Source organism: Rana temporaria, chromosome 9 (genome assembly GCF_905171775.1).
Source record: "Rana temporaria chromosome 9, aRanTem1.1, whole genome shotgun sequence".
NCBI classification, from domain to species: Eukaryota; Metazoa; Chordata; class Amphibia; order Anura; family Ranidae; genus Rana; species Rana temporaria.
The window spans coordinates 52077675-52097151 of record NC_053497.1 but is presented as its reverse complement, the minus strand read 5'-3'; the positions used below and the strand labels follow the sequence as shown (position 1 = coordinate 52097151).

General features: G+C 44.4%; 1 protein-coding gene across 1 annotated transcript in view; it reads left to right on the top strand.

The window, feature by feature from the left end:
- The window catches only part of PPP1R18 (protein phosphatase 1 regulatory subunit 18), a 57439-nt gene extending 41628 nt beyond the window's left edge, over positions 1–15811 (top strand). Inside the window, exons 3-4 of the mRNA XM_040323450.1 lie at positions 6240–6432; positions 11981–15811. Of these exons, the coding sequence (XP_040179384.1) occupies positions 6240–6432; positions 11981–12000 (213 nt within the window). The 3' untranslated portion in view covers positions 12001–15811. The remainder of the gene's footprint in view (positions 1–6239; positions 6433–11980) is intronic.
- The last annotated feature ends 3666 nt before the right edge of the window (positions 15812–19477 follow it).

Here is a 19477-nt window from a genome sequence, read left to right as displayed (position 1 = left end):
TTTATGCCAAAAGAACTGCAATTTTTTTAAAGCCCTGTGTGCATGGACCCCAATTATTATTAGACATATATTCACTTCAGTCCTTGCATTTGAGGAGCTTATGAGAAAAGAAATGGCTGCACATCCAGGAATTCCGATTTCCTGTATTGTTCAAAGTGATAACACCAAAGACACCAACACGAGGTCACGTAGACGCGTTTCACACAAACATCTTGTGCTTAATCATTACCTGGCTGCCATAACCCCGGTATCCTCTTCTTCAGCGGGTGGTCCGCTTCAAGATAAAAGTGGTCTCTGCAGCGCATTTGCCGCAAGACCACTTTTATTGGCAGCAGGAGAGGTCCCCACCTCCCGCATCTCTCCCGTGCCCTTCGCCGCTTACTGGAGCCAACGATAGTGGCGGATGTGACCGGATCCTTCTCCTGGCTTGGCATGGAGATGAGTGAGGGAAAGATGGCCCCCAACCGTTTCCATATCATTACAAGGCAGAAGCTGTCAAAACATCACTTCCACCCATAGCTCTTAAAGGGCCTTTTTTTTTTAAATTACATAAAAAAATGTTTTTATTGCATTTTTGTGTAAATTTGAGATCTGAGGTCTTTTTGACCCCAGATCTCATATTTAAGAGGTCCTGTCATGCGTTTTTTCTATTACAAGGAATGTTTCTTTGTAATAGGAATACAAGGGACACAATTTTTTTTTTAAAAGAAGAGTGTAAAAATGTAAACTAAAAAGGTAAAATAAAGAAACAATATGTAAACGCGCCCTGTCCCGCCGAGGTCGCGTGCAGAAGTGAAAGCATACGTGAGTAGCACCTGCATATGAAAACGGTGTTCAAACCACACGTGAGGTATCGCTGCGATCGTTAGAGCGAGAGCAATAATTCTAGCACTAGACCTCCTCTGTAACTCAAAACATGCAACCTGTTGAATTTTTTTAAATGTTGTCTTTGGAGATTTTTAAGGGCATTCCACGATTTACTCGGCATAACATCATCTTTCACAATATAAAAATAAATTGGGCTAATTTTTTTTTTTTATTATTATTCAAATTTTATTTTTTCAAAAAAAAGTGGGCTTGTAAGACCGCTGCGCAAATAGGGTGTGGCAAAAAGTATTGCAACGACCGCCATTTTATTCTCTAGGGTGTTAGAAACAAAATATATATAGCCAGATTCAGGGAGAGAAACGCGGCGTATCAGTAGATACGCCGTCGTAACTCAGAATCTGCGCCGTCGTATATTTAAGCGTATTCTCAAATTGAGATACGCTTAAATGTAGCTAAGATACGACCACCGGCGCCGTCGTATCGTAGCTGTCTGTTTACGCTGGCTGCTAGGGGCGTGTACGCAGATTTTCCCCTAGAATGCGTGAATCAGCGAGATACGCCTATTCACGAATGTACGCTTGCCCGTCGCAGTAAAGATACGCCGTTTACGTAAGGCGTTTTCAGGCGTAAAGATAAACCACCAAAAAGATGGCGCAGCCAATGTTAAGTATGGACGTCGGAACCGCGTTGAATTTTGAAATTTTTACCTCGTTTGCGTAAGTCGTCCGTGAATGGCGCTGGCCGTAATTTACGTTCACGTCGAAACCAATGAGTCTTTGCGGCGTAATTTGGAGCATGCGCACTGGGTTACGTCCATGGACGGCGCATGCGCCGTACGTTCAAAACGTCAATTACGTGGGGTCATGCCTTATTAATATAAAACACGCCCACCTCTCCCCAATTTGAATTAGGCGCGCTTACGCCGGCACATTTACGCTACGCCGCCGTAACTTAGGACGCAAGTGCTTTGCGAATACATCACTTGCCTCTCTAACTTGCGGCGGCATAGCGTAAATACGATACGCTACGCCTGCTCAAACATACGCCGCCCTACGTGAATCTAGGTACTAATGTTTGTGGGTTCTAAGTAATTTTTTAGCAAAAAGAAAAGAACCAGTTTTTAACTCGAAAACCCCAAATCTCAGAAAGAGGTTCGGTCCTTAGGTGGTTAACATATGCACATTTTAAAGAGTATGTAATCTTTGTATATTTATGGGGACACTGATCTACGTCTAAGCTGCAGATGAGCTTATTTCTCACCATCAGCTGACAAGACATCTGGCCTAGCGTGGACCAACTGCTGAGTTCTCTTTGGCTTGGCCAGTGAGTTAACGTACACGCTAACCGCTTAGTCTTTTTACACCAGCGGTAACTCGCACAGAGATTTCCCATCAGGTTGGAACATAAGGATGATCTTTTCTTACTGCAGCCCTGAAGTAAGATTTCATTCCAGATTATCAAAAGAATGTAGCTGAGGGTGGGAGTGGTCAAGCAAAGTTTGTGCAATGTATGTATTCATGCTTTGCATTTCCTATTCCTTTTTTATTTATTTTTTATATTTTTTGGTAATATTAATAAATAGGGGTATAATTTTCAGACAGTGGAAGGTGATCTCCAAGTCAGTTTAGTGAAGAATTAGTAGATGAGTCAGTTTAGGAAAGAGGGGGGCGGAGACTGTGGCTTTGCAGAGGAGAAGGCTCGTGACATCTGGGGTCAGAGAGGAAGAGAGACAGCTGGGTGAGGCCAGAGGGGGATGTGACAGAAGTCTGGAAATCCCCTTGAGAGAGAGCTAGAGATTATTGGTGGACAATGCATAGAGAGAATGATAGAGAACTGCAGGCTGGAGACGAGAAAATAAACTCTTTTATTAACCGAACTACAAGAGGATATGAAAGTGCCGCTGTAATGGCTTTGTACAGCGGAAGGACATAGCTCGTTTACTAAACGCAATCATTCTTGTATTGTACAGTTCTTTCACCGTTATCTCCACCTGCACACCTCGCCCTCCTTTCCTGGACAGAGATCACCTGATCCACCCCCAGCCTGTCTCTCCTCAATGACCCCTAATGACATAATCTGGTTATGAACACATCCAATTTAGATTAGCTGTGATTACCACCCTTAACCCTTTCATAGTCAGAGACTCACAATCACCTTGGGCATTCAATAAGAATTTTGTCCCGGTCAGGAGCCTTGCACCCCAGGGAACAGGGTTGAGATCCTACTCGTTCGGGGGGTGGACTAAAACACAGTGCACTTTTTAGTGTGAGTGTTTCACATGCACTCTTTTTGTTCACTTGCAGGGTTTTTTCCCATGTCCGGTTTTGCACCACCGCATACCTAAATAAAAGTAAAAAAGAACTACAACTGATTTTGAAGTCTCATCGGGGTGTACACAATGCAACCTTGCCATATACCAACTTGAAAACTTCAGCCACTGTACATTTTTAGACTGCACATGACATACTGTTAACCAAACATCCTTTTTGTCTTTCACCGCCACTCAGCCCCTGCTGCTAATATCACTCCCAGTTGCATTTTTGGTTTCAAGGAAATGTGTTTCCAGGCTGACATCCCTACATGCACCCCATCTGCCAATCCATATTGCATAGTAGACTGGCCTGCACTGCAAAAAGGCTGCTTAAAACACAAATCCAGTTTTGGATAGACTTAAAGTGGTTGTTACCTTTTGAGAAAAAGATTTACTGGCAGCCCCTCTGTTTTATCTAGGGATAATGCAGTCTGTAAGTGTTTTTTTTTTTTTTGAATGATGCCTTTTTCTCAGCTATATACAGGCCGGCCACGTGGCTTTCGGCCGCTCTTCTACTCAGATCAGGGCTACTGCGGGAGGGGCCGAGATCTCCTGATGTCAGCCAGGGAGGTCACGTGGCTGCTCGGCGCCTCCCGCTGTAGCCATGGATCGGAGTAGCGGAGCAGACGGGAGTCACATGACTGGCTTGAATATAGCTACCATTGTTAAACTTTTTATAACACTTCGGCCTAGCTCCGGAGCCGCGGCCGTAACATTAGGAAAGGCCGCAGCTTCGGCCTAGCTCCGGAGCCGTGGCAATCCGCGGATCACAGTGTGTTCCGATCCGAAGGGGGTGACCCGTTCGGATCACGGATCAACTGTGATCCGTTGCAACCCCACCTGTGACACTTACTGATATCCGATCTTCTCTGCCAAAACCAGACGGATGGTGACCCTATTTTCCATCCGTCTTGTGGATCAGGTGAAAATGGACAGGCGGTCCATTTTCATCCGATCTCCCCATAGGGGAGAGCGGGACTCTGACAGGTCTGTCTCTGCACAGTAAGCGGAGGCAGACCTGTCATCTGCCTGCTCAGCTGGGATATGCGGAGCCCATGTGAAAGGACCCTCTAAGCTGATTCAAGGTTCAGGTCTTCCTCCTTTTGGGGTCTGTACACACATTATACATTGTTAGAGGATTATCTCCTGTGCCAGGACAAGGTTATATAGAGCTCGGGGTGAATTTGCCAAACGGCACCCCTTCCCCCCTCAAGATGTATGAGCATTATGTGTCAGCAAAAATACCCTCCCTCCCAATACAGTTGAGCAGTAATCTGCATGCTTACCCCCTAAGCATAAATTCCCCCGCTTACCAGTACAAATCCACCTCCCTGCTGAAATCTCCCCCAAGCAGAAGTATTTAATTTACACCTCTACCTCCCCAATCCCCCCTCCTAGCACAAATCCTCCACCTCAGATTTACTAAAAGTTACTAAGGTAATAAAAAAGTTACTAAGGACTTTTATGTGTCTCTGAGATATTCGTCGTTCTTTTACTAGAAGGGTGTTGACTCGGTGATGGCTATGGTTTATTGGTATCAGGCAATTCATGAGAAAAGTTTGATAGAAGAAGCTTGCTGCAATTTGACACATAAAGCTCAGTCAATCAAAACTTTAAAGCAAACTATTAATTTTGACCATTTTATTTATTAGGTTTGCAAGTCTAAGGAACCAATATTAGCACCGCTCTGGGCTCCTATTGAGCAGTTTGTTCGAGGACCAGTGGTGGGTGGCCAAGGCCTAGCTGAGAGATGTTGCACTATTGCAAAATGCATAATTAAAAATAAAGGCTGTTGAACTGCTGCTTACTAAAGCCAGCCATAGACAGAGTGATTTTCTCATGCGGAGCCATTGTGTTCTCCCAGCGGGGGAAGCCGCCCCTGCTGGGAGAACACTGTGATCGCTTGTAAAGTCCTGGATCAAAATGGGTACAATCGATCAACTTGGGTGCCTGCTATGGCCAGATTTACTTTGATAAAATTGTATTGCACAAAAAGGCAACAGTATCCCACTGGAGTAATGGCTGCTACCTTAGGGGTTTCATCAAAGTAAGTAAGCAGCGGTGCATTATGCTTGTAATTATGATTTAAACTGTTTGTCTGGAATTTTTTTTTTTTTATTAGCCCTACACCAGTAGAAATAAAAAAATCAATTTTCAATGACATCCAGCATCATTCATCCTACTTCCTGTGAGTGTTGGGTGTCAGGGACCCACCCCCTGGGGTTGTACTCACAGTATAATGATGCAGAGAGCAGTTCTGACCTCCATCCGCACAACCCTGTGGATTATAGAGAGCTGCCCTGCACATCACTTGACCAAAAGACATCTGAATGCAGGGCCAAACCACCCTATAGGCTCACTATGCAAGCTGCTTAGGGCCCCGCAAAGCTGCGGAGGGCCCCCCAAATTACTAGAGGCCCTGCCTGGTGAGAAGTAATTTTTTGCCCCTCCCCCTGCTTCTCAACTCGCTGGCTGCATGGGAGAAGAGGTAAGAAGTCAGCACCCCCCGTTTCTTACTTTAATGCAGTGTTTCTCAATTCCAGTCCTCAGGCCCCCCCAACAGGTCAGGTTTTCAGGATTTCCATTATTTTGCACAGGTGATTTGATCAGTTTCACTGCCTTAGTAATCACCACAGCCTTTTCATCTGAGGGAAATCCTGAAAACCTGACCTGTTGGGGGGGCCTGAGGACTGGAATTGAGAAACACTGCTTTAATGTAAGATGTAATTTCTGACAGCAGAACACCCCCTCCCCCCGCTTCTCAACTTTAATTTTTAATGTGACATGTCACTGTCGGCAGCGTGTCATTTTGCTTAGGGCCCTAGGGAGATCAGGATCGGCACTGTCTGAATGATGGTAATTATTAAAATAAAAGTACATGCTGGGGGAGGGGGGACTAGAATTGGCCTTTAAAGTAGAACTCTAATGTAAGCAAAACTTTTTTTTTTTTATCGTTGCTAATGCCAGGACAGTTGGAAAAAAATCTAAATATCACCTATTCACAATTATGCTTCAATTTGTAAATCTTGCAAAGCTGCCAATATAAGATTAGCTGATATACGAAACTCAATGATCTTCTGTTTGTCTTTTTCTCTTCTAGATGAACATCTCTTTTCCTGAGGCGGAGCTTGAACGCACCTTTGAGTATCCATCTGAGAGCTGTCTGCTGGCAGAGTATGGTCCCTGTGATGAGCCTGAGGTCCCCGTTCCTCCACTCGCTCAGCCAGAGGAAGATGACGAGGAGGATAGTGCCCTGTTATGTGGCATCTTAAGGAGGAAAGCTCTTATAGTGGGTGAGTAAAGCATTTATTAATTAAACAATGCAGCCAGAGTCCCCCCCCCCACAATTGCAGCCAGAGTTCCCCCCCCACAATTGCAGCCAGAGTTCCCCCCCCACAATTGCAGCCAGAGTTCCCCCCCCACAATTGCAGCCAGAGTTCCCCCCCCCACAATTGCAGCCAGAGTTCCCCCCCCACCATTGCAGCCAGAGTTCCCCCCCCTACATTGCAGCCAGAGTTCTCCCCCCCCTACATTGCAGCCAGAGTTCACCCCCCTGCAGCCAGAGTTCCCCCCCCCCCACTGCAGCCAGAGTTCCCCCCCCCACTGCAGCCAGAGTTCCCCCCCCCCACTGCAGCCAGAGTCCCCCCCCCCACATTGCAGCCAGAGTCCCCCCCCCCACATTGCAGCCAGAGTCCCCCCCCCCCACATTGCAGCCAGAGTCCCCCCCCCCCACATTGCAGCCAGAGTCCCCCCCCCCACATTGCAGCCAGAGTCCCCCCCCCCACATTGCAGCCAGAGTCCCCCCCCCCACATTGCAGCCAGAGTCCCCCCCCCCACATTGCAGCCAGAGTCCCCCCCCCACATTGCAGCCAGAGTCCCCCCCCACATTGCAGCCTACCTGTGCTGGGTAGGAGAGGAGCCGGAGCCGCCACGTTGTTCAAACCAGCTTTCAATTCAATAGCTGTGTTCCCCGCCGCGCGCGTCCATATACAGCCCCCTCCCCCTTGTCCGGGAAACTTTGATAGACAGATCACCCATCCAATCCCCCCACACAATTGCAGCCAGAGTTCCCCCCCCACCATTGCAGCCAGAGTTCCCCCCCCCCCCTACATTGCAGCCAGAGTCCCCCCCCCCCCTACATTGCAGCCAGAGTTCACCCCCCTGCAGCCAGAGTTCCCCCCCCCCCCCACTGCAGCCAGAGTTCCCCCCCCCACTGCAGCCAGAGTTCCCCCCCCCCACATTGCAGCCAGAGTCCCCCCCCCACATTGCAGCCAGAGTCCCCCCCCCCACATTGCAGCCAGAGTCCCCCCCCCCCCACATTGCAGCCAGAGTCCCCCCCCCCCCCACATTGCAGCCAGAGTCCCCCCCCCCACATTGCAGCCAGAGTCCCCCCCCCCACATTGCAGCCAGAGTCCCCCCCCCCACATTGCAGCCAGAGTCCCCCCCCCCACATTGCAGCCAGAGTCCCCCCCCCACATTGCAGCCAGAGTCCCCCCCCACATTGCAGCCTACCTGTGCTGGGTAGGAGAGGAGCCGGAGCCGCCACGTTGTTCAAACCAGCTTTCAATTCAATAGCTGTGTTCCCCGCCGCGCGCGTCCATATACAGCCCCCTCCCCCTTGTCCGGGAAACTTTGATAGACAGATCACCCATCCAATCCTGGGATGGGTGATCTGTCTATCAAAGTGCCCGGACAAGGGGGAGGGGCTGTATATGACAAGCGTGGCGGGGAACACAGCTATTAAATTGAAAGCTGTAATGATCCCCGCGCTTTGAACGACCAGACGGCGGCGGTGACAGTTCGCCCCCCCCCCCCTGCTCCCAGGCAGTCCACACAAATTTTGAGGGCTGCGCTATAGTATTCCCCTTTGCTCCTCCCTCTCTGCTACATAAAAGGTTATATAGGAGCTGGGTCGGCTCAGACAATAGACACTACCAGAAGAGGAGATAGTTAGGTTGTGCAAGGAGGGAGGAAGCTGTGCTAGAGAACTGACCCTTTTTTGTGGTCAAATTAGCTAGCATGTTCAGAAGTGCATTACGAATGAATACAAAATTGTTCATGGAAAAGAAAAAGGCTGCAATAAGCATTTGAATTACTTTATTTTGTGCTTTTGCCTCCAATTTTTAAGGTTGCTGACAAGATTTTTTTTTAACGTATAACTCAAGGCAAAACTTTTTGTTTTTGTTTTAGACAGCGTGCAGAAGGATTAGAAAGCTTGTCAGCTTTGCCTATAGTTCTACTTTAAAGTGCCACATAAGGATTTACCCCCTTAAAGAGGAAGTAAACCCTGATGGGTTTTACTTCCTCTTTTTTTCCCCTGCAAAGTAAAAGCATTGCATACTAGCCCATTATGCTTTTACTTTGCAAGGGGAAAAAAGAGGAAGTAAAACCCATCAGGGTTTACTTCCTTTTTAAGGGGGTAAATCCTTCCGGGGCTGAAGTGGTTAATTAAGCTTTATCAATGAAACCTGGAAGCTGATTGGTTTCTCTGCAGAATTGTGACTCGTTTTGCCCTCTCTAGCTTTAGTAAAAAAAAAAAAAACAGTGTGACCTCTGCAGGAAAGATAGATAGTGTCCCATGCCTACTGTAATCAGCCAGATCAAGCAACAAATATATACTGTGTTTGAAAACCTACCTGCAAACGTTACTTGCTAGTGAAGAAACGACACAGAGGGCCGTTTCTTCTTAGCATATGCGCCGATGACATTGGCGCAAGCGTATATGGTAAATATCTCTTAAACCGTGCAGGTTTAGGAGATATTTACAGTACCTACAGGTAAGCCTTATTATAGCTAATATGCTGACATTGTACTTATTACACTGGCAGGGAAGGGGTTAACATCAGTGGTGATCAAGGGGTTAAATTAGTTCCCTTAGTGTGTTTCTAACTGTGTGGGGGATGGGCTTCCTGGGACAACACACAGATCCATCTTCCTGTCAGAATGGAGATCTGCCTAGTTTACTATGGCAGATCCCTGTTCTGTCTCTGCAGGGAGCGATTACGGGCAGCCGGCGGACATTGAGTCCGCAGGACCTGCTTATTGGCTCCCCTGCTGGCCATTGGGCGTGCGCCCACAGAACCTCTAGCACAAACCGACCTTCAGCTACGCCGATTCGCGCAGTCGAGCCAACCTGCCGCATTATAACTGCGGCGGCTAGTCGGCAAGTGGTTAAACAAGCTGAAGTTAGAAACTGATTGGTTTCTCTGCGGAATTGTGATTATTTTTGCTAGCTTTAGTAAATAAACCCCATAGTGGCCACAGACATACTATCACTCATTTTCATGGGAAAAAGTTAGCTGACTGATTTCTTCCCCTAATTAAGAGGAAAACCTAATGAAATAATTTCTGCCAGCTAGGATGATGCTTCACAGCTATTTATCATTATTCCTTTATAAATCGGTACACTATGTTTAAAAAAAAAAAGGCAACCCCACTTTGCACTATAAGTGCAAACTACAAGTGTAAAGTGCACTTGAAATTGCACTAAAAGTGCTCTTGGAAGTGCAGTCGCTGTAAATCTGAGGGGTAGATCTGAAAAGAGGGGAAGCTCTGCTGATATTATTTCAGTGCAAAGTGGATTTGCCTTTCGTAAATAACCCCCTATGTTCAGCTAATCAAAGCATGCATGTTTATTATGATCGCTGAATGTTCTGTGACTGGCAGTCTAAAATACAAATATACAATATTTACAGTCTGCTCTCTCAATGGTTTATATGTGAAATATTACCATATTTGTGCTTTTTATATAATTTCCTGTTTCCTGTGATAAGCTCTATAAAGCAGAGCTGCCACACCTTATGACTCAATTTATAGTCTATACATAATGTGCAGGATTGTATCCCGCACTCTCTATTGTAATGTATTGCTGTGGTTGCTGTGGTGGTTAATAAAGACATTACTCAATACACCAATTAAAACTTTGGATTTACAGTTGACTTTATTCTCTTCTCATTGTAACTGCTGTTCTTTAGGAAACATGTCCTCAATGGAGTAAAGTTTCTTGTAATCTGAAATTTACAATTAAAGTTTTGGATGGCGTAAGGAAGGATTAGAATGTCTATGAAGTTTTTATTGCTGTGTGATTGTTGTCACTGGGATAGAAAGTGATGGGAAATTCAAAATGTTAGCATTGTCACCAGAAGAAGAGGTAAGGAGAAATCATCCAGTAAGGATTGTTCCAGTGACCGCTATCTAAGGTTGGGTGCACACTGTCGATTTCTTCTATAGTGATCATGGATCTCGCTATCGACTCGCATTTAATTGCTAGCAATTGATGCAATTGCATGTAGCAAACTGTCTCTCTCACTACATCTTTAAAGCAGTAGTCACCCATATGCATACAGACTAAGGCCTCGTACACACGGACGGACAGTCCGATGAAAACGGTCCGCAGGACCGTTTTCATCGGACATGTCCGCTCCGGATTTTGGTCTGATGGTTGTACACACCATCAAACCAAAATCCCCGCGTACAGGATACGCGGTGACGTGGCCGCGCCGTGACGATGACGCGGCGACGTGCGCGGCCCTGAAAGGTCAATGCTTCCACGCATGCGTTGAATGATTTCGACGCATGCAAGGGCTTTCGGCCGAGCGGACATGTCACGTGAGTCTGTACAGACGACCGAACATGTCCGACGGACAGGCTTCCAGCGGACATGTTTCTTAGCATGCTAAGAAACATTTGTCCGCTGGAAACCTGTTCGATCCGCCGGTCATTTGTCCGGTCGGCCGTACACACAACAGTTTCAGCAGACATGTTCGGTCGTGTGTACGGGGCCTAAGGCTGGCCTTACATTTGTAGAATTACATTTGGGCAAGAAAGTATAAAAATCGTATGTTTGACTATTCGATGGTGCCTTCATGGGCTGACAAATTTTGAATGACTTTACGTTCAGTTATCACGTTAGTGTGTCAATTTTTACTCAGCTGGCAGCAAATTTAACGATAAGAAATCTGCTCGTTGCCAGTAAATTTGACAAAAATTTCTATCCTTGTCTTTTGATTTTGCTTTCTCTGGGCAAAACCTATTGTCAAATCGTCCCATTTAACTCATAGATAATCAAACAAATGTTCTGAAAATTAACAAAATTCTACAGGTGTAAGGTCAGTTTAAATAGGAGCTCCAGCCCCCCCCCCCCAAAAAAAAATACTGTAGCTGCTGACTTTTAATAAAAGGACACATGCCTACCTCAGGATCCAGCACTGTCCTCCCCCAAGCCAATTCTTCAATCGGCTTTGGGTCCAGGCACCTGCAACTTAACTAAGGGAAACTTCTAGTGATACCAGCTTCCTACTGCACATGCGTGATCCACACTGCGCTTTGTGAATGGTCCCACATGTCTGGGATCTGTGATGTGTCTCAGAAGGCTGCAGGGGAAAGAGAGGGGACCGAACCTCTGCTCGGATTGCCACGACAATCTGGTGGGGAAGAAGTGGGGAAGCTGGTACCTGTCAAAACCAATCCCCTCCCCCCAAAAAAGTGCCAAATGTAAAGTAAGAAGAGGAGGAAGAGCTGAACTTCCCCTTTTGAGTAAAGTTCTGCTTTAAGAAGGGAGTGCCCCTCACTCTCTCTTCTAACTTCCTGTTGCATCCTATTGGAAGGAAGTTGAGGTAAAGTTCCCCAACAGGACACAGACGGCAAAAGAATAAAATGACTGGAAATTTAACCCTTCCCAATTATTGAAAAAAAAATGTTTTGGTTAGACTTACACTTTTAAGGGCACCTGTAATGATGGATATATGGATCTTCATTTGCTGATTTATTTGTGAAAATGCAGTTTGCCTCTGGAGCTTTCTTTGTCCTCACCACCATTCCTCTTTGTTCTGTTTATTACAGATGAGTCTTGCAAGCGCTGAAGATCACACTCCATGTATTCTTGGTACAAATCAGCAAGCACCCGTGGATCTGGGTTATTAAACCCCTGGAACTTCATCGTTTACCGATTAAAACCAGACGACCAGCTCACATCTACTAGTTTACCAGTGGATCTCTGTTACTTCCAAAGTGAAGAGCTGGAACCTGTCTACCAATGAATGGTAGCTTAGCCACTTGGCTTAGTGTTACCAGTGATGGTCTGGTTACTGTTGAAGCTGTTGAACATTTATACAAAATTATGGGTTCCATTAAGACTTTTTGCTAAGAATTGGAACCGTTTATTTTTTTCCCCTGCAACTTGGTGGCTTACCAACTGTTTATGGACCTAGCTACACTCTCTACTTTTTTGAAGCAGAGCTGGTAACAATGACTTGTTCTTATACACGTTTTAGAGGTGAAATTAGATGTAGCTAATGAAGCACAAAAAATGAACCTAGTTTTGACCATCTCATTCAGTTCACTTTAACTTTTTCTCCAAGCTAACTGTGTCATCAAACCTTTAACAAATGTAATCTTTCCAGTTACTAGCATGCCAGAGTTTAGTTTTAGCAGAACTAGTTATTGTTGCCAACCACTGAATGTAGACCTAGTAGCTGCTTGCTTTTACATATCCTTTTGCATGCTAGTCATTGTTAGCAATAATAATAAAAAAATAACCATTTGTATTTAGTTAGCCAGTTAGTTTAAGCAAGCTTCTAACTTTGAAACAAGTTTCCAGTGAACTGTTTTAACTTTACTAGTAAGCCAGCTAAATTGCTGGTTAAACTAGTCAAAGGTACTGGTAAATAGAAAGAATAGTAAATACCACTGGTATAACTTAGTTGGCTGGGGATCACCACTTGCAGCCATTGAACAAAGGGCAAATATTGGCTCAGGTTTGTTACACTTTTTAGTGAGGACACACTGGTTCAAGCTAGTTTACGTTACTAGTTAGTGTTACCGGCGAGTATTTTTTTCCCAACTGCTTTTGTTTTCCTTTTTTATATATATATTTTTTAATATTTTTGTATTTTTTCTAAAGATGCTGATAAGAAAAGAAGCATTTGCTACCCAGGCTTTAAAGTTCAGTATACATTTGAGTGCCAATTCCTGTGTTGGACCAGAGAGTAGTCTTACTATAATGGCATGCTCACTTCAGCCGTATTGAATGTTACTATGTTTTTTTGTTTTTAGGTTCTTGTTAAAAAAAATTATAATGGAAAATGAGTTGAAGAGGTGTCTGTGTATCGGTGGCAGCCATTGTGGAGTCAGTCATAGGAATATGAATATTCACAGTCTAGAAACTCACTAGACTGAGCTCTGAGGTGTCAAAAATGGTTTACAGTATAGTAGAATACTCTGCAAAACACAGCATTGTAGACTTAGTGGACGCTGCATTTTTTAATATTTTTTCTTGTACATGCTACCTACTATTTCTTGCAAAGCATGTTAAAGAGACAATGCACTTGCCCATTCAGCAAAGCATACTCACTGATCCATGCTCTTTTGGTGACCGCCTGCTAAGTGGAAGCTCTAGCTCTGTTGCTGTAATGCTACCAGGTTACATAGTTAGTCTGGTTAAAAAAAAGTCCATCTAGTGCACCCAATAAGCAGGTATGGGGGAGAACTTGACTTTCCCTATATGCAGCCAGTCACCCAGCCTGACCACTGTCATGTAGGCAGGAATATTCACTTAAGCTGGGTATACACTGTGAATTTTAATTTTTTTCATTTATCCAGCAGGTTAAGTGAATAAAAAAACTCAGATTCCTGCATCCGCACAATGGGTGTGGATGCAAGGCGAACTCCTCTGTTGTGCTATTGTATTTTGACACCGGTAACAATTCCCCGTGGCAGGATACACTAATCAGTGCTGCAGCGGCTGATTAATTGCTGGTTTTCTAGAGAAGGCTACGCATGGATCAAGATTCGTCTGATTCCTGCTGAAGTAGCCGAATTTCGATGTGTGCACCCAGATTTAGGTAAACTCCTACATCGCAGCTTACCTGGGTAAGGTTCTTGCAGCAGCAATGGTGTGAGAGGGCATCATTGGGTGAGCATACCCTACTAGTTGGGTTAGTGGTTGTGAACTCTTGTGTGATCTAGGAGAGAAATTCCTAAACTCACCCTTTGCAGTCACCTTCTTTTCAGTCTTTTAGTAGTTTGAGTGTGATTAATAAAAGCAGAAGAAATTAAACATGTTTCAAGAAGTAGAACATTTGTACTTTGTGGTGCTGCTCCAGGCTATGGTGTAGTGCCCTATTGGGTAGTAGGGATGCCTGCATAAGAAAAAACCCTCCAGTTAGCAATGAACATTTAATCACCCATCACGATAGCCAATCCTAGTGTGGATGTGTACATACGAAAGCCTCGGTCAATGTCGCTCCTCGGGCCACACCCCCTGATATGTTTTATCCTACCCACCGTGTGGATTAATCAAAACATGTTGGGGGCATGCAGCGAGGAGTGGCATTGACTCAGGCTTTCACATGTATACATCCACACTAGGATCGCCTATAGTGAGCGGCAGTTTTATGTTTAAATGCTTTAAGAAGTATACTCCCGGCTAGCTGCATGAGGGCTGAGCAATTCAGGCATGTAGAAAATGCCAACTGAATGCATTGCTCTTCAGATTAGCATTTACAGGCTAAGACTATATGCCCTTTTATGCCTAACCATGGCAGCAATTGTTTTCTGTGTGCCTTGATCCAGTGAGTAAAAAGCACAGGTCATTGCATGTGTAGACGAGCCCTCAAGGTTGATAATGGTCAACTCAGGACTAAAACATAACCATGTTGGCTGAACAAGGCTTTCAATTTCTTTTTTTACCTTACTCTGCTGTACTGTGGACTCATTTTATTTTTGATCTGGTAGCAGTAAGTGATGAACACGGTTTTACCTGCTCTGTTTTATATTATTTCTGGCACAGGCAGACCACAGCATGATGGCTGCTATGGTTTCCTGGGGTCACATACATGTACAACAGAAACTTTTTTTTAAGTTTTTTATTGGGAAGGACCAAATGACTATAAATACAATCCATTCTATGGCTCTTTAAGCAAAGCTTCTAGTCTCTCAAACCTGTGAATTTTCTATGTGTTTTAATAAAGAATTCCCTAGTGGGGGGGGGGAAGGACACATTTCCATTAGACTAGCAGCACATAATGCAGGGCGGAAAATATTATCTTATTTCCAGATGTGGGGGGGTGATCTCCCTTTTGGGACCAAGAAAGTTGTAATGACCCAGTGAGGATGAAAAGCTTCCCCACTACAGCCAAATAAGAAAATTCCAGTTTGGGTAAGCCTGTGTTGCCCACCACCACCAGATTCGAAGTTATAGACTCCAAAGGACACCTTCTTTGTTTTTACGGTTTGGCAGCATAAAGTCCAACCATTGAAATCCAGTAGTAGTTCTTGACAAAATGGCTGCCTCCAGTGCGTGGCTATGACAGGTCTACCTTGCACACCAGAACAGAAGGGGGTGCTTTTCTTAGGCACACCTGACATGATAATACTCCAGCAGAGTTACCTCTGCTTCAGTAATGCACTGTGTTTTGCACTTATTTTGTAATGTTTTAATATGTGTTTGTATATGTTTTGTCATTTGTATTTCTTGGATGCATGAGAATCAGTAAACAGTATCTCTTTTATGTGCAAGCTGTAAAATCAGACATGAGCTTGACTTTTAACCTGTTTGGGTTTGGGACATCACGAGCTGTAAAGATCAGATTAACCAAAGTTTCAGAAATATTAAACAGTTTAGGACCACCCCACAGCATATTTACTGCTACTGGGCGGTCCTCCTGTGCAGAATTGCATGTGTGTGTATGAATATGTGTGCACTTCCGTCGGGGTGGGTGGGGGGTGCGTGCCACCAGCAGGCCACTTCTGCTTTGGCTACTTACAGCAGAAGCCGATCGGTGGGTGCCGGCCAATGAATGTCTGCCAGCACCCACTGATCGTCAACCAGAGACACAGAAAAGAGCTCTGCCTATGTAAACCAGGCAGATCTCCGTTGTGATAGGGGGGAAGGGGGTGGTTTTTGTGTCCCTGCAAAGCAGGAAATAAATTCCATCACTTCCCTGAGTAAAAGCAGCACACATAGTACAGTAAAACACCAGCTAGGCAAACAGTTAACCCTTTGAGTACCCTAGATGTTTAAGCCCTTCTCAACCAGTGTCATTAGTACAGTGACCGTGCATATTTTTTAGCACTGATCACTGTATTAGTGTCACTGGTCCCCACAAAGTGTCAGTATCCAACTATCCGGTCTGGTGCAATATCGCAGTCCTGCTATAAGTTTCTGATCGCCACCATTACTATACATACTATAGTTTGAAAAAGCTATAACATTTGCGCAAAACATTTAATATATGCTTATTGGGGGTTATTTACGAAAGGCAAATCCACTTTGCACTACAAGTGCAAACTAAAAGTGCAAAGTGCACTTGAATTTGCACTTGGAAGTGCAGTTGCTGTAAATCTGAGGGGTAGATCTGAAATGAGGGAGAAGCTCTGCTGATTTTATTATCCAATCGTGCAAGCAAGCTAAAATTCTGTTTTTTTTTTTATTTTCCTTACATGTCCCCCTTGGATCTACAGCGACTTTCTGTAGTCACTTTGTGCATCTTTACATCCGTCTGTCAGTGTTCTAAATTAGAGTTTGTACATTTGCTTGGAGCTCTAAGGCTGGCCATACACCGTTAAATTTCAAAAGCATTTTCTTTAGAAAATCAGAAATTTAATGCGTTTTGTGATCTGATGGTGCCACCATTGATTTGGAAATTCGACCAAGCCTTCAATTTCATCTCCTGTTGCTACAGAAAATAATTTTCATGGCTGGGAATCTTTTCTTTCCGGGAATTTTCTTTTCTTGCACATTCACTTTTCTTTTTCGATTACATTTCTTGAACGATTCTCCCATCATTGATTAGAAAATCATTATTTTTTTCAAATCCGATTTTCAAAAGTCTTAGGCCCCATACACACGAGAGGATTTATCCGCGGATACGGTCCAGCGGACCGTATCCGCGGATAAATCCTCTGGAGGATTTCAGCAGATTTCTATGCGATGGCGTGTACACACAATCGCATTGAAATCCGCGCCGAAATCCTCTGGCGATGACGTGTCGCGCCGTCGCCGCGATTATGACGCGGCGACGGGCGCGACGCTGTCATATAAGGAATTCCACGCATGCGTCAAATCATTACGACGCGTGCGGGGAATCCCTTTGGACGGATGGATCCGGTGAGTCTGTACAGACGAGCGGATCCATCCGTGGGATCCGATTCCAGCAGATGGATTTGTTGTGCAGCACAACAAATATCCGATCTGCTGGAATCCATCCCAGAGGAGATTTCTCCGCGGAAACAGATCCGCTGGCGTGTACACACCATAGAATCTATCCGCAGAAACCCATTTGCTGGGATTTATCTGCGGATGGATTCTATCGTGTGTATGGGGCCTAAGTCTAGGTTATGAAACGTGACGTACAGGTGGGAAAAAATCAAAGAATATTATAAAGTCCTCATCTGATTTCCAGCATGTTACATGATTGAGATGTGGAGTTTTGTTTGTTTTTTCATGAAAGTGGCATGGCAGACTTCTAAATTGCATCTGAGTTTAATGAAAAGAATCGTGGGTAGATTTGTTTTCACTGCCCTCAGCGCCTCATTATGTATTAGTTAAGGGTCAGGGGATTTTTCAAACTATACACTGAGATAGAATTCCCTTTCTTACTAAAAGCAACTCTTGTCACTTTACTATGCTTTCTTATACAGAGGTTACCTGTAGGCTCGGTTCACACAATTCGTATGACAGAAAAGTGTGATCGGTTCTCTCTGGGGCGGACGCGGAGTGCTCTGCAGAAGGGTCCTGTGCATCTTTGACTAATTTCAGGTCTAAATTCTGGCAAAAATTGGGACATGATTCACCCCTGAACCATTGAACAGGGACACGCCGGACCCCCTGCTGCAAGCCGCACCGCAAATAGCGTGAACCAAGCTTAAAGAAGCAAGTAAATATTCTTCTGCCTGTGCTTCTGAATAAAGAACTCATCTCCTGAAGTAAAAAAAAAAAAAAACACTTCCAGGAGTAGCGATCTCCTGTGTTTCCCATGATGTTCAGTGGTTCTCTCATAACTCCACATCACTAAAGGCCACAGTAGTGACAGAGTTCAGCAAAAGGAACCACTGAGGTTTGATTGAGGCCTTGTTTACATGGACAAACTACAGCATATGTCCCTGGGAGGCCCGTGTACCTTCCTGTCTCAGGAACACAGACACAAATAATAAACTGACAGGTTTTAACCCCTTTTTTAATCTTTCAAAATGTAGGGAACATTTTTTATATACATACAATTTTAAAGATTTTTTTTTTTAATTATAATCAGTAATAAAATTATTATCTATTTATAAAAATCTGTTAGGCTGAATCCTACAATTTGTTTTGTTTTTTCCAATGTGCATTTATTTTTTCTAAAGCGCATATTATTTCTAAAGCACTATTTGCAAACTTTTAATACTATGACCAATATAAGCAAAAATCACGTCTTTTTAAAGTATTATGCAAGAACATATTATTCTTTGTTAAACCCAGTGCAACAACTATTTATTAAAGTCTTAATTTTCAGCCCATCAATGTTTTTTTATAAATTTCCACTAAAGAGTTGTTTTTAGTGAAACCAGACAAGGTTTGTCAATGAAATTTATAAGGGCCGATATAGCTTGGTCCTTCATATCTTCTGCCACTGGTAGAAAAATTGTGCATGCAGGACTTGTTCCAGGATCCTTTATGGTTTTGCCTCTGTGCCACTTCTGCAGACCATTCTGGTCCTTTTGTATGCTGACCTCCAGGAATAGTGTCATTATGCCCCTGATCCAGGAGGCAAGACCTAAGGACATATCTTACTGAGGTCATTCTGTACTCCATGACAATTGGCCTTTCCTGACATTAGCCAACTTGATAATTGCATATCAGTTGGCTTCCCCTCTAGGGCTTCCATTAAAAAGAGTTCTCTGCATCGTCTAGTGCCCCCACAGCTGCCTCTTGCTAGGATGGACCCTGGGGCCTGCACAACCTGATACCCTCTACCAATTCTAATTATCCATGTTAGTAAACACAAAAAGCAGTCATAACAGAGCTTTGGTTATGTTTAGGGGCAGAACTTCTTACCTTCCAAGGGGTGGCCATTGCATGTGTTGCCTGAGGTGGCACAGAATGTAGAAATGCCCTCCTGTGCATGGGGTTGCTGGGGTAGATGAGGATGTTTTTACTCAGATGCAAAGAGCAGCTGCCACTTGATTTTTGTATTGTTAATAAAGCAGTATTCAAAGCATTTGTGTAGTCTATTTGTTCTAAATAAAGGAACCGAAGCATACAACCACCATTGGAGTATTGTGAAATAGGTAGGGTAGGGGGCGCTACGTGCAAATAAATATAAGTTATGCCCTAATAACATATATAATAAAATTAAAATA